This window comes from Pavona decussata, unplaced genomic scaffold, assembly GCF_977016875.1.
Source record: "Pavona decussata unplaced genomic scaffold, jaPavDecu1.1 SCAFFOLD_254, whole genome shotgun sequence".
NCBI lineage: Eukaryota > Metazoa > Cnidaria > Anthozoa > Scleractinia > Agariciidae > Pavona > Pavona decussata.
In genome coordinates, this window is record NW_028145657.1 from 393671 (window position 1) to 406633 (window position 12963).

Consider the following 12963-nt stretch of genomic DNA (forward strand, 5'->3'; position numbering starts at 1 on the left):
AGTGAATTAAACTTTGCCTGAAGATAACTTAATTGAAAGAAGTAAATTCGTTTAAAATGTTTAAGCAGCGTCCGGTATAATTTTTATTGCCCTTTAGCCAATAGTAGTGTGCTATTTTCTCACAAACGTCAGTGCAACCAGCAAAATATTAGACACCTTTCAATTAGAGGACAGGTGGGTTGCAACGCTGTTTAAATAAACGTTCATTATTATACTACCTCAAGAAAAGACGAGACAATTTTTTTTAGGAAAATTTACATAAGTCTGCTACTTTCCTACCACTCAGTGCCTTTTATGCATACTCTGGTCATGACGTCAAGGAAATTATGACAAAAAGTTATCTGCGTGTTCGTCATATATAATGCAAAAGCTGTATTCTAGTTGGCTCGTGATAGCACTTCAAATGCTTTTAGGTGGGCCGGAATATACTAACTTCAAAATTTTCTGGTACTTGATCCTCGAAAAATTGTCGAAAAGATACTTTTCACGTCTATAGGAGTCGTTAAGAAATCGATAGAACTGACGAGAAGATAGACGAAAGCACTAAGCCTACAGTACATTTAAAAACAGAAACGAGAAACATAACGCCGAGTTTCCATGACAATTTTCATTTCACGTTATGATACCAACATTAATCAGTACATATGCTGAACTTACGCTGCCAAATAGAAAATCGGCCTCTTCAAAACACACACTCAGGGGGCCGCAAAAGACTGACAGCGGCCTGCTAATGCATTATTAGCCCTACAGCTGATTGGTTCTTGCATCATCATCCGATGGACGTTAACCAATTAGAATAAGCCTAGTGTTGACGCGGGAAAACAATTCATTTGCTAAACTCCGGTTTTGAACTGCAGTTTTTTCAGTCGTCGAATCGTCTTCGAGCGAAAACTGAAGTAATGGAAGAAATTAGCAGTCAAAACTCAGATTTGGGGCTAGAAGATTTGGACAAATTAGAAGCAAAAGGTCAGGCGGAAAATACAAAGGGTGCCACTCCGTGGGGGATCAAAAATTCGAGAAATCAGTGGTGCGACTAGCCTCCCACGCAGACGTTCTAAGGGGTTCGTCACGCGTTCCTGCCCCACGTGGGGCAGCAACGCGTGACGAACCCCTAAGAACGTCTGCGTGGGAGGCTGATGGTGCCACAAACGAAAGCTGAAAGTTGAATTCAATTGTGTAGCTCCGGTTGAACTAAATGAATTACTGCGGAAATTCTATGCTGAAGTTAAATCGGAAAAAGGCCAACCGCTAACACCAAATACTCTAACTGGTATTCGAGCTGCGACCCACCGACAATTAACTTCATCTCCGATAAGCAGGAATATAAACATTATGCAAGACAGCGAATTTCTTTCCGCGAACAAAATGTTTGAAGCCAAGTGTAAGCTGTTTACAAGAGAAATGAATCCTAAACCCACGCACAAATCTTCGATAGCGGCTGGAGATATGCTGACGCTTCGTGGTTACTTTTCTGAAGGCCTTGACTCAAATAATTCTTGGGCAGATCCCGAGCGACTTTTACAGTTTGTGTGGTTTTCACTTTGTTTTCATTTTGGTCGCCGCGGAAGAGAAAGCTGGTGAGAGCTCTCTAAGCAATCATTCCGAATAAAAACAGACGACTCTGGAGCCCGATATGGGACAGAAAAACAGACAGAACAAGCAAAAAACTATCAAGGAGGGTCGAAGCAAAAGGACCAAGCTTATTCTGATGTAGGTATGTAGGAGAACTCGACGCCGCTTGATCCGGTGGGTTCATTCGAATTCTACATAAGTCGTCTTCATCCAAGCTACCAGGCTCTCTTTCAGACCCCTAACCACCACTTCAAGAAAGCTGAATCAAGATGGTTTCGAAATGAACCGCTTGGCAAAAACACTCGCAAATGACACTACAAGGGCGCAAATAAACAATATTCCCGCAAAAAGTCATGTCATTCCCTCATTAATTACATAGATGAGGAGAAAAAGGACAAAACAGAAAATGTTTCGGAAACTGCTGGAGATTGTGGTCAAGACTCGAGAGCCACTCCAGCCGACAACAAACTCAGTAGTCTTTTAAAAACTGCTTTCTTTTCTCCTCACTGAAGCGTAAAACTTAGAGAGGCATTTTTTCATCTCGTTACTCCCTTGCTTTCAAATTCTGTCTTAAATTCGTTTTGAAGAAGTTGAGAATTTCTGTTGGTGGAACCATTCTGTTAAATAAAGAAAATTTTGCGCGAACTTAATTTGTTGTTTTCATTTTAATCTCAGGCTTATTGGTATCGACGTTGACAACACCTCCACTGCATTTTACAAGGTTTCTCTTTAAATTATAGTTAGCAAAACTATCATATGAATACGAATATATGAAACATATATTTGAACTGCGGATGAAAGATTAAATAGAAGAAAGATTCCCGCAGTTAGTACGGAACTTAAGCAGTTGCGAAAGAAAGTCTGAAAAAAAAATTCTGGCTTCAACGGGATTCGAACCCATGACCTCCCGATGGCCTTGCAGAGGTCCCCATTCAAGCCTGAAATCTTTTCAAGCTTTCCTTCGCAACTGCTAAGTTGCGTACTAACTGCATGAGAGGAATTTTCTTCTATTTAAAAAAACTGATATCTTACCTTTGAAAAGTGACAACGGGGAAGTAGCTACATTTTTCGTGCCTTTCGCAATTACATTTTCTTTAATCGTATTTATTTCTTCCTCAGAAACATAAACAAATCGGTAACCGGCCATTTTGAAAATTAGCGCTCGTGCTATACTCACCTCGCGCCAGCTGATTTTACTGCAGGATATAATGCAATCCTCGACCAATGAGATCAACAAAATCTCTATAATCACCTAAGTAATTATACTAAAACAGTTTGCTCTTGAGGGCTTTACACTGCGCTTTACAAGTCTTCTCGCAGTTTGGTTTTACTTCTCCGTTGGCAGCGTTAAGTTCACTGACTTCTTTGTTGAGCTGTTTCAAGCCATCTTCTTACTCCTTCACTTGCGACCCTATTTTGAACTGTCCCGCATCAAGCACAGCTTCCGTGATGAGTTACAGTGCAACAAGTTCAATGGACTGAAAACGTCTTGGCTCCGAAGCCCTTCCGCACGTAATTTCCTTTTTAATCGCCTCCCTAAACTCTTGCATTCTTATGGCATATACCAGAGGATTGGCTAAAGAACATGCGTAATATAGCACATGCACTGTGTAAAAAATGTGAATTTGCGTATTTTTGGATACTTTATCCCATGTATCTAATGACTCGATGGCAGCATAAATAGCCCAGGGCAAAATTGTCAAGATAGAGACAACAGTAACTATGAATAAAGTAACTGACAGTTTCCGGTCGGAAGAGACTGCGCCAAAAGGCTGGGGAGGAGGGTGGCTTTGGACTTTTACTACAATTAGTACGTAAGAGATTGTAAGAATCAGAAGCGTAAGGACAATATGTGATGCCCATGCGTAATGATATGCAGTTTGTTTAAATAGATAAAGAAAAGCGTCTGCAGTTGCCAAAAGTAATGCAAGCAACCAGTTGCAAATGATGGCTTTCAGGTAAGCCCATTTCCCGATTAAACAGTGCCTGAAAGGATAAAGTGTGGCATGAAGGCGCTCTAGAGAGATTAAAGAAAGGTTGCAAAGCGAGGATATGGTGAATATGCTGATAAAAATTGAACTTATGAATTTTTGCCTACTGAAACCAGTTTCAGAACTCTTCTCTGAATAGAATATTTCCAAAGGTCCCGACACTGTTCCTGCCAGCAAATCAGCCACAGTTAGGTTTATTATCAGATAAGTAGTTCGCTTGCATAATTGGTGGTTTCTTGCAAAGGTAAGGATAGTAAAGGCGTTGATTAAGAATATCACTATCCATTCAATGACAAAAACTGTGAACCAAATGGAACCCGGATGCTTTGCAGAAAGCTCCTCATGTGTGTTATTAGTCATCATTATGTGGAGTTTGAGGTTCTTTCCACTGTATTTATTTCTTGTACATCAATGGAAGCTGGAACAAAAAAAAAAAACAGTAAGTTAATAGAGCTTAAACTGTCATTCATGTCCATGCGATTCCTATTCCTTGTAGCATCATGATTTGCACCGAAACTACCTACGTTCACTATCTATATTATATGAGTCTCATTTGACTCATGAAAGGGGAACATATCTTTATATTTAACAATAAGACGCTACAACCAGTTGCGGAAAGGTTGACACGTTCTCTAAAATAAAACTCTATGTAGACCAACTTATTGAAAACAAAAGCAATTGACGATTATTATGATGCCTCCGTTAGTACTCCCCTTTTCTTGTTAATGTTGATTCTGGTACATTTCAAAAGACACCGAACATCCCACAACATTGTCAAGGGGTGATGGAGTCTCCACAAAGTCCGATTTGGACAATTCCGGCGACTGGGTACTAAAATGGCGCGAGCGCGCGCAGTTTCGAACTAACTGATTCGTAAATTTCCATAATGCTGGCGCGCGAAACAAGGCATTTTAGCCTGAAAAGAAAGGCTATTTTGACGAGTTTTCCGTTGGGAATTTTTCTGAAAATTGGCTCAATGTTAGTATTTAGCTGGTATTTGTACTCCAAAAAAAATCTTAGGGAGAATTATGTATGGACAACTGCAATAAATGGCAAAAACGAAAATTGCGGAAATTGCCAAACGTATGTACAGAATTTGTTTTGACTTAACGAGAAGATAATTTGGAGTTTCCCTCTTCCTTACACAAAATTAACGAAATTCTACTGCGCGGAATTCGGAAAAACCTGTTTTGAAACTATTTCGAAGTGAAGGAACTAACAGATGTATCATCCGCTGGTTGCCATGGGAACGGGAATTACCTGTTGTAACGGTGGTTTTAGCAAAGCATAAGGACTTAGGTAATCGAAACTGGTTGAATCCAGAAATTTTCAAAGGGATGAAAGAACCAGAACATCAAGAAAAATATATATCACTACCAACAAAAACTGAAGAAATGGTATAGAGCCACCTTAAGGTGGTGAGTTCTAACTGAGGTTTATGAAAATGCATGTAACTTGAGGTTTCTATTGGCTGAAAGTTGGTGAGGTCGGAGGCGTGCTGTCATACGTTTTCTTAAAGTCAAACATTGCATAATGAGTGTTGGACACGTTTTTGCTTTCTGTGTGATTTTGGTTGCTTGTGGCCGTTCTCCTTAATCTGCAGACAAGAATGCGTTTGTCATCCATACCTGAAGGGTCATTTTTCTTGAAATGCTGGTCGGTTCGATATCTCAGGAACCAAGATGCTTGGAAATTTGCTTTTGTATCACACGGTTGAAAGCTGGTTATCGACTGTTATTCTACAATTAAATGTTAACAATGACTTTCAGCACCCAGCACCCTTGGAAATGAACGAATGTGAAAATGGTTGCAAGGCCGAGTTGTTTGCTCTATCGCGCGATAGCTTCGGAGGAAATCTCACTTCTTTCTGGAGATACTGAGAACAATCGTGGCTTGCAAGGAAACCTTCGCCAAGAGCGATAATCAATCGAAAGGTTGTCTAAATATTTCACATCTCAATGTTCTTAGACTAAGAAATAAAAAGATGAAGTGAAGATCTTTTTTTGCACGGTTTGCCCGTAATGACACATCCTGGCGATAACCGAAGCTCATTCAGATGAAAACACCAATAAAATAAACAACTTGTCGGAAGTTGATAATTGCAAGATTATTTAGAGAGACAGAGCCACAGGTTGAGTAGGTGGCGCATGTTTAGTTTACATTGTAGATCTCCTCAGTTCAGTAGTTCAAATCTCTGGAGGTGACTCAGATAGAATGTATATAGAAGGCTTAAGATTACAATCCATTCCCTGAACGGCATTGGTTCTAGGAACTATTTGCAGACCTCCATAAAATGTTTTGTTCTTTCAGCACTTTCCCTTATCAGTAGAGATAGTATGGCGTAAGTACAAGAATATTGCAATGGCCGTGGATCTCAGTTTTGACTGCGACTCTCGCTAGGACAACGTATCTGTCTCGTCAAGAGCTGGTAAAAAGTTGCTCAGCTTTTTTGCGTCAGTAATATGTAAACTTTCTGTTGTCAATGATTCTAGGGGAACTTGAGTCTTTTCGAAATTACTAGGGCATTTTTGTCCATTTCCCGAAAACCTTAGGTCTTATTTCCTCTCCGAAAATCTTAGCTGACCTTTTTTCGGTACCCGAAACAACATTTTTATGACCCTGAAAGGTTATCGCAGCCATATCAGCGCTCATCAATGTTGAAATCAAAAGCAAACATTAATTAATCACCTTAACCAAGAGACTATGAGGTAAGAGAGCGGATCCCCCATACATGCCCCTCTTCCTATGAACATTTTTTTCAATTTATTTTTGTTTGCGTTGCTATTTTAATGTCGACATCTCATTGGTCAGTTAGAGTGACGTCATTTAATTTTAAACTCAATGGCGGATTATAATTTCCCAGAATAGCATGGCGCGAACTAAAAAAAGATTGAAAATAACAATCATGGGCACAGGGATTCGCTCTCTTATCTCATAGTCTCTTGCCTTAACCGAAGACCCTGGAACTCGTCGGTTTCTGATCACATGTCAACCTGACCTTTGGATAAAATTGTTGGGGCTCGAAGGGTTCGACATTTTCATCGAGCCACGTTTGTGCACGACCTCTAGACTGCACCTTAGTCCACATGGTCTGTATTCGATCACCCTAACGACTACTACTGGGCATGGAAAAATATATTTTATGATATTGTGACAAGAACGACCCATTCAGGGAAAATAAGCTTAGACAACAATCCCTTCCCCGGGTCACTCCACAGATACGTAACAAGATGAACAAAATATTTAAAGCTGTGCTTAAGGCTAAAGCTTCTAATGACCCTGCGGATCAAGTTTTAATAATACCCTCTTTCTCAACAACTTAAGAAAGTTAAATGGCCTTGCTCGCCTCTACTGGGACATAGATCAATGAAACTCCAGAAACTGAGGTTGTCAATCTGGACGAGAAACTATAAGCAACGGACACAGTGACTGTCGCTAATTTCTTTGACATTTGTTGATAGTGGCTACACAGTTGGTGCACCTTGAAAGCACAACAAATGTTCCTTACCCTACAATTAAAGCATGGCTTAACGCCACTTGCTGAAAAGAAGTTGTGTTATTTGGGTTTGCTTAACCAAGTGCTTATTTAATAATTATCTATGTTCTGTGATTGGTTAGAAAAGATTGTGCCACTTTTTTCAAGCAATTCGTGAGAAGCAACACCAAAATCAATCGTCCCGTGCTCTTAAGCGTTTTTTCTAAGTTTTTTTCTAAGCTGCCGTTACACGTTGAAACTTGTAGCTGAAACTTGTGTGCAACGGCGCTGCGAAATAAGTTTCAGCAGGCGTTGCGCCGTGTAACATGGTCGGTTTCGTGAAACTTTTTCGAACTTCCGTTGCGAGACAAGTTTCACGAAAAGTAGAACCGCTTTCTACTTCTGCAACGGCTTGCAACGGTCTCAGTGGTGAAAAAACAAGAGTTTCACCGTGTAACACCACTTCGTGAAACTGGTCTCGTTCGCCGTTGCACACAAGTTTCAGCTAAAAGTTTCAACGTGTAACGGCGGCTTAAGCCACATTGTGCTGTTTGTGCATGTTGTGGTTGCCGGTTTGGGTTTTATGGCACTCAAACCTGCTCTAGTTTAGAGAACTGTTATACCTCGCGTGAATTGTACGAACAGTTGTCGGAGAAATCCTTGCGGTAAATTGTTATGAGTCATGTCATGTGTCATATTTTGATATAACGCACCTCAACAAATTTTAATGACACGGTCGTAGTTTTTCATCCAAACTGTCGGAAATTATACGCACATTGACAGGTAATCATTTCGTGATAGGAATTATTTTAGGGCCTACCAACGTCACAAGGCCTATCGACTTTTTTCCCTTCATGTTTGGAAGGTTGGTTGGATGGCTGGTTCCTTCATATAATCCGCTCCCTATTGAATAGGATGGTCTAAAGATTTTAACAGGGTATTTATTTCATAACCCAACAGCTCGGATTATCATTACTCACGAGGAGGTGTTACTTGTACTTATTACCGTGATAGGTAACGCAATTCGTGACATTACAATTTATGGTAAATGTAAAAATTACTACGGTAAATAAAATTGATAGCGTTATTGCAATTCATGACAACGCGGCATGGGCAACCCCGAACTATCAAAGTTGATAAAAGCAGAATACTAACCGTCTATCTGTTTCTGGCGTTGCTCCAATCTACTGAACAAAATTCACTAATAGCGGTTGGAATGATATCTGCAATGCCGGCTACAATCCTCTGGAAAACTGACTTGACCTTGATTATTTTTACTTTCTACGCTTCTAACATTCTTGCTCCTTTACAATGATATAATGATCCGGCCGTGTATACCAAGCTATATGTATTGTTAATGTCTCTTTTCATAGCTAAGTATATGGCTTTTTTTTTTTTTTACTATTTTACATATCTGTCTGTTTATGTGCATACTAATTATATTTCTGGACGAAAAAAAAATTACGATTACCGAAAACCTTAGCCTTATTCTTATAACGAAATATATTCTAATTAACTTGTTAGTTATTTAATAGTCCGGAAATTTTAGATAAGTGATATTGCACATATTCGTCAGAAAAAAAACTGACGCAGGTGCCAAATTTAATTCAAATTCACAGAGCGATTCGCAAACCTTATCACTTTATCAAAGGCCTTAGTTTTCAATGAATTGTATTCCTTCAGTTGCCTGCAAACATTTGCTTACCTTCGTTTCTCGCTACCGCCGGCGATATTCACCCGAATGTAAGCCTATAGTGTTGTCCGTCAAGCTCGGCAGTATTCTTCCCAGAAAGGACGCTGTCAAGTTATTTCAAACCAGCCAAGCTATCATGGGATATGATTGATTTCATTTTAAGCTTCAACTTTACACCGTAGGCCAAGTGCGAGTAAATTTGATCAAATCTATATTTTACGCAAGAGAAGTGTGTTATTTTCCCGAAATTTCGGCACTGTCTTTGTCGGATGATGACGTGAGTTAAATTCATCGCATCTCCCAAATGGTTGGTTGTTTGCATATGAATTAAAGTAAAACCACTAATCCGATTGGCTATTACTGATATTATCATTATTCAGTTATGATCACCCTCTCAACCTTGTCATCACACCAGTGAAAACTCGGTCGAAGGTTTCTATCGCAAGAACATGGCAGCTTCTGCTTCTAAAGGTCTCCTCGAGTTCTTAGTTATTGTATTTTAGGTAATGAGTAAAACAATATGTATAATTCGTAATAATAATGTAAAGACCTCTATCATAATTGATACTCCCGAAACTTTGAGAATCTGTTCTTTTTCGTGTATGACGATTCTAACAAATAAAATATAGATATCATTAAGTGATCTTAAATACAGCAAGGCTGATGTGTTCCTCAGATAGGCTGCAAGTTAAAGATTAATCAGAAATTATTGATGTGCCGAAAAAAAATTAAAAATGGTAAAGCGTTATACATTTCTGCACTATATTGCCATTTTTGCTAGTGGCATCTTAATAGTTGCAATCAAGCAATAGATGGAGCGGGGAAGGGGGAGGCGGGTTACTCAGGTGTATTTGTGACAGGGATGTGCGATCACGGACTTGAGGTTGTAAGACCCCCAAAACCCAATGTTAGGCTAGACCCTGTTCTCACCAAACAAAGTCCAACGGCCTGGAACATATAACCCCAAAAAGATGCCGTTTGAAAAACACAACAAACACACCGTGGTACAATTGTTTGATATAAAAATGAGAACCTTGGCTTTCTCTTGTCATCAACACCTCCAAACCACCACGAAAATTGTAACCACAAAAAAGCACAAATTTCATGGGTCTGTTTATGACCAGTTTCTAAAGCTTCTTTTATTTACAGGCTTAAAATCATGATACAACCTTGTTTTGCTAATATGTGCTAAGACTTAAAAAAGTAATGCACCCCGCCCCGTATGTATTAAATTTTACATCCAATTCCCCCTCTCTCTAGTTGTGATTTTCCCCTATGCCTTCCCCCCCCCCCCCCCCCCTTTTTCTAGGTAATTATTGCACAATCCTTTACCTGAGAAATTGAAAATCCAGGATGGCGGATCGGACATAGCGACAAATTAATGACGTCATATGACTGCATTATTGGTATGTTACTATCTTCTATTGTAGTATTGGGGAACTCCAGTCACCGCGCCTCTGGACCTGTTGCGGGTGTGAGGCTCGCTTGTGCGAGAAAGCCCAGTTAAACAACAAGGTAACCAACGTCTAAAGAGAACGGTAGCATTCATTTCATGGTACGTGATTGGAACGAGGGAAGGAAGGGATCTATCTATTCACAGTTTGTAACTGTGTCTTTTATTTGTAGACTTAAAATCGTGATACAACCTTTTTTCGCTAATGTGTGTTATATTTCACGAAATTCAATTGGCTGAACGCGACTTGGTTCCAGAGTTCTCCAACAAATTAGTTGCTTCTTTACTTCTCTCCTAAACGATTGCATTCTGATGGCATAAATCAGTGGATTTACTAAAGAACACGTATAATATAGTACAAAAACTGTGTACTTAATGTCAAGTTGTGCCGTTTTGGACAATTCATTCCATTCGCTTAGTGGAATGAACGCGCAAATAGCATAGGGTAAAATTGTCAGTATAGATACGAAAGTAACTATAAATAAGGTAACTGAGAGTTTCCTGTCTGAAACAAGTGCCCCACAAGGCTGGCCAGAAGGATATCTTCTTACTTTTACTATAATGACAACATAAGAGTATATGAGTATCAAGAGAGCGAGGACAATGTATATTGCCCATGTGTAATAAATCTTCAGATCTCTTAGAATATATGCCACGCAAGCAAACAGGAAAGACAACAGCCAGCTAAAAATGATTGCTTTAAAGTAAAGCCATTTCTGAATTAAGCAGTGCCTGAAAGGGAAAAGTGTTGCGTGTAAGCGCTCTAAAGAAATTAACGTAAGGTTACAAAGGGAGGATAATGTAAATATGTCGTAAAATATATAGATACTGATGTGCTTCCAACGGTCATCAGGTTCAATTCCTGCTTCTATAAAGAATAGTTCCAAGGGTCCCGACACTGCTCCCACCAGTAAATCAGCCACAGTCAAGTTTATTATTAGGTACGTAGTGCGCTTGCGTAACTGGTGGTTTCTTGCAAACGTGATGAGGGTAAAGGCGTTGATTAATACTATGGCAGTAAATTCAATGACACGAACTTCAAACCAAATGGCACCCTGGGGCTGCGCAGAAAGATCTTCATATGTGCCATTGTTCATCCTTGTGCAAAATTTTAGCTTCCTCTTGCTGTAATCGTCTTTCTCTTGTGCTGCGAGCTAAGAGGGAAAACGAATGAATGAAAACTAGCATTTCTAGTGGGATACAACTTATGAAATATAAGAGCAGTGGAAAGATGTTTTTCTTCCATTTCCATCGACGCTACAAGTCGGCTTTTTTCCCTTCAACTTCCACTAAAAGATGGTCTGACGGAAAGATGGCGGTGGATACATCAAATATGTGAGACATAACGGATGTCTCATTGCTCATTGCACACGAGAAACCATTTTCCTTGTTCATGTTGAAAATTACACAAAAATGATATTCTAAACGCAGACGGCGTGCAATCTTACGTCTACACATACTCGATGAATACGAAATGTTCGATATTATTCTTCTTATTCACAGTTTTCACATAAATGGTTAGTCGTAGAAATTTCACAAGTGTTTAGAGAGAATGATTGCTGAACCGGGTTTTATATAAAAATAAAAATATGTTAACAGATTTTAAGTTCCATCTTTTTTTTTTATCAGGCTCTTAGTCTATTAATCTCCTCTGCATTTAGTTTGTCTTTACTCTTGTAAGTTATTCACTGATTCCTTGTTTTTAGCTTGAGGAAGGAAATACGCACATGGTGCGCACATGTACATGGTTATGGAGGACCATCTGTTTATAGCGAAGGCCTTAGAAGCATCATATAGTGTATATTTTATGCGGCCTTATTGTTTGATCATGAACACAAAAATAATCGCCAACATCAATTCCCAGTTGTTATATATCCGAAAACAGTCGTTTGTACAGCTTTCACATTTCAGTTTTATGGATGAAAAAATATAATAAAGAAAAAGAAAAAAAAAAAAGAGAGAAAGCCCTTTCTGTTCTTAATTTATTATCTGCTAAAAAAAAGTTTACTCACCCCTTTAATTTTCCTGTATGTTACCCTGATACTGACCTGCAGCCGACCAAACCTCTTTACTTGGGATAGAGACGCAGTCGAAAATGGGCAATAAGTGATTCTTCTTTGTATAACTTACAACCTAATGCATAAAGAACAAGTCGAGAATTTAAATACAGATTCAAGTTGTTTAAGCTTTTAACCTTAAAAACAGGGTAATCGAGGTTTTTTTCTTTTTGTTAGAAGCCACTGAATTCAGTCAGAGGATATTTTGACATAAGTACATGTAATACTTGGACCTTAGACTGTTAACAGTCCCCGTGATTGTCGAGATCAGATCATATGCTTCGATAGAACTGTCGCCATGTTGGTTTGTAACGACGAGCGCAACCTGGGGAGAGCGTCAAAACTACCGTTGGCCCTTCCTCCTTCACGCTATACAACCTAACGAGGGACCCCCTTGGTAGTTTTCACATTTCTCCCCCGTTGATTTCCCACAAAATTAAGCCTATATATCACTCATCGCATCTGTTGGTCTAACACTGGACTGGAAGAAAGAAATTAAAAGTCTTTGGTTGTAGCACACCCCGATGAAGGATTGTATCGAGTCATTTCAGCCATTGTGTTACCCTGCATAGCTGACGGAATGTTGGAGGAAGGCAAAGTTTGGCGGCGACACCAAAACTTGATTTATATTCGCGCTCATGAGCTTTTGACTAGCGTCGTCATATTGATACCGAGCTGAGCTTCTAATGAAAATAATCAGTCTTGGAATCATAATAAATCAT

General features: G+C 39.3%; 1 protein-coding gene across 1 annotated transcript; it reads right to left on the bottom strand.

Annotated features, from left to right (window-relative positions):
- Nucleotides 1–2231: 2231 nt before the first annotated feature.
- On the bottom strand, nt 2232–9019 carry LOC146456409 (neuropeptide FF receptor 2-like). The gene is made up of 2 exons (XM_085092801.1): nt 8744–9019; nt 2232–3981 (listed from the first exon to the last, which is right to left on the bottom strand). Exon 2 carries the CDS (start codon nt 3924–3926, stop codon nt 3027–3029), a length of 900 nt encoding a protein of 299 aa, XP_084948927.1. The 5' UTR covers nt 3927–3981; nt 8744–9019; the 3' UTR covers nt 2232–3026.
- Between the last annotated feature and the right edge of the window lie 3944 nt (nt 9020–12963).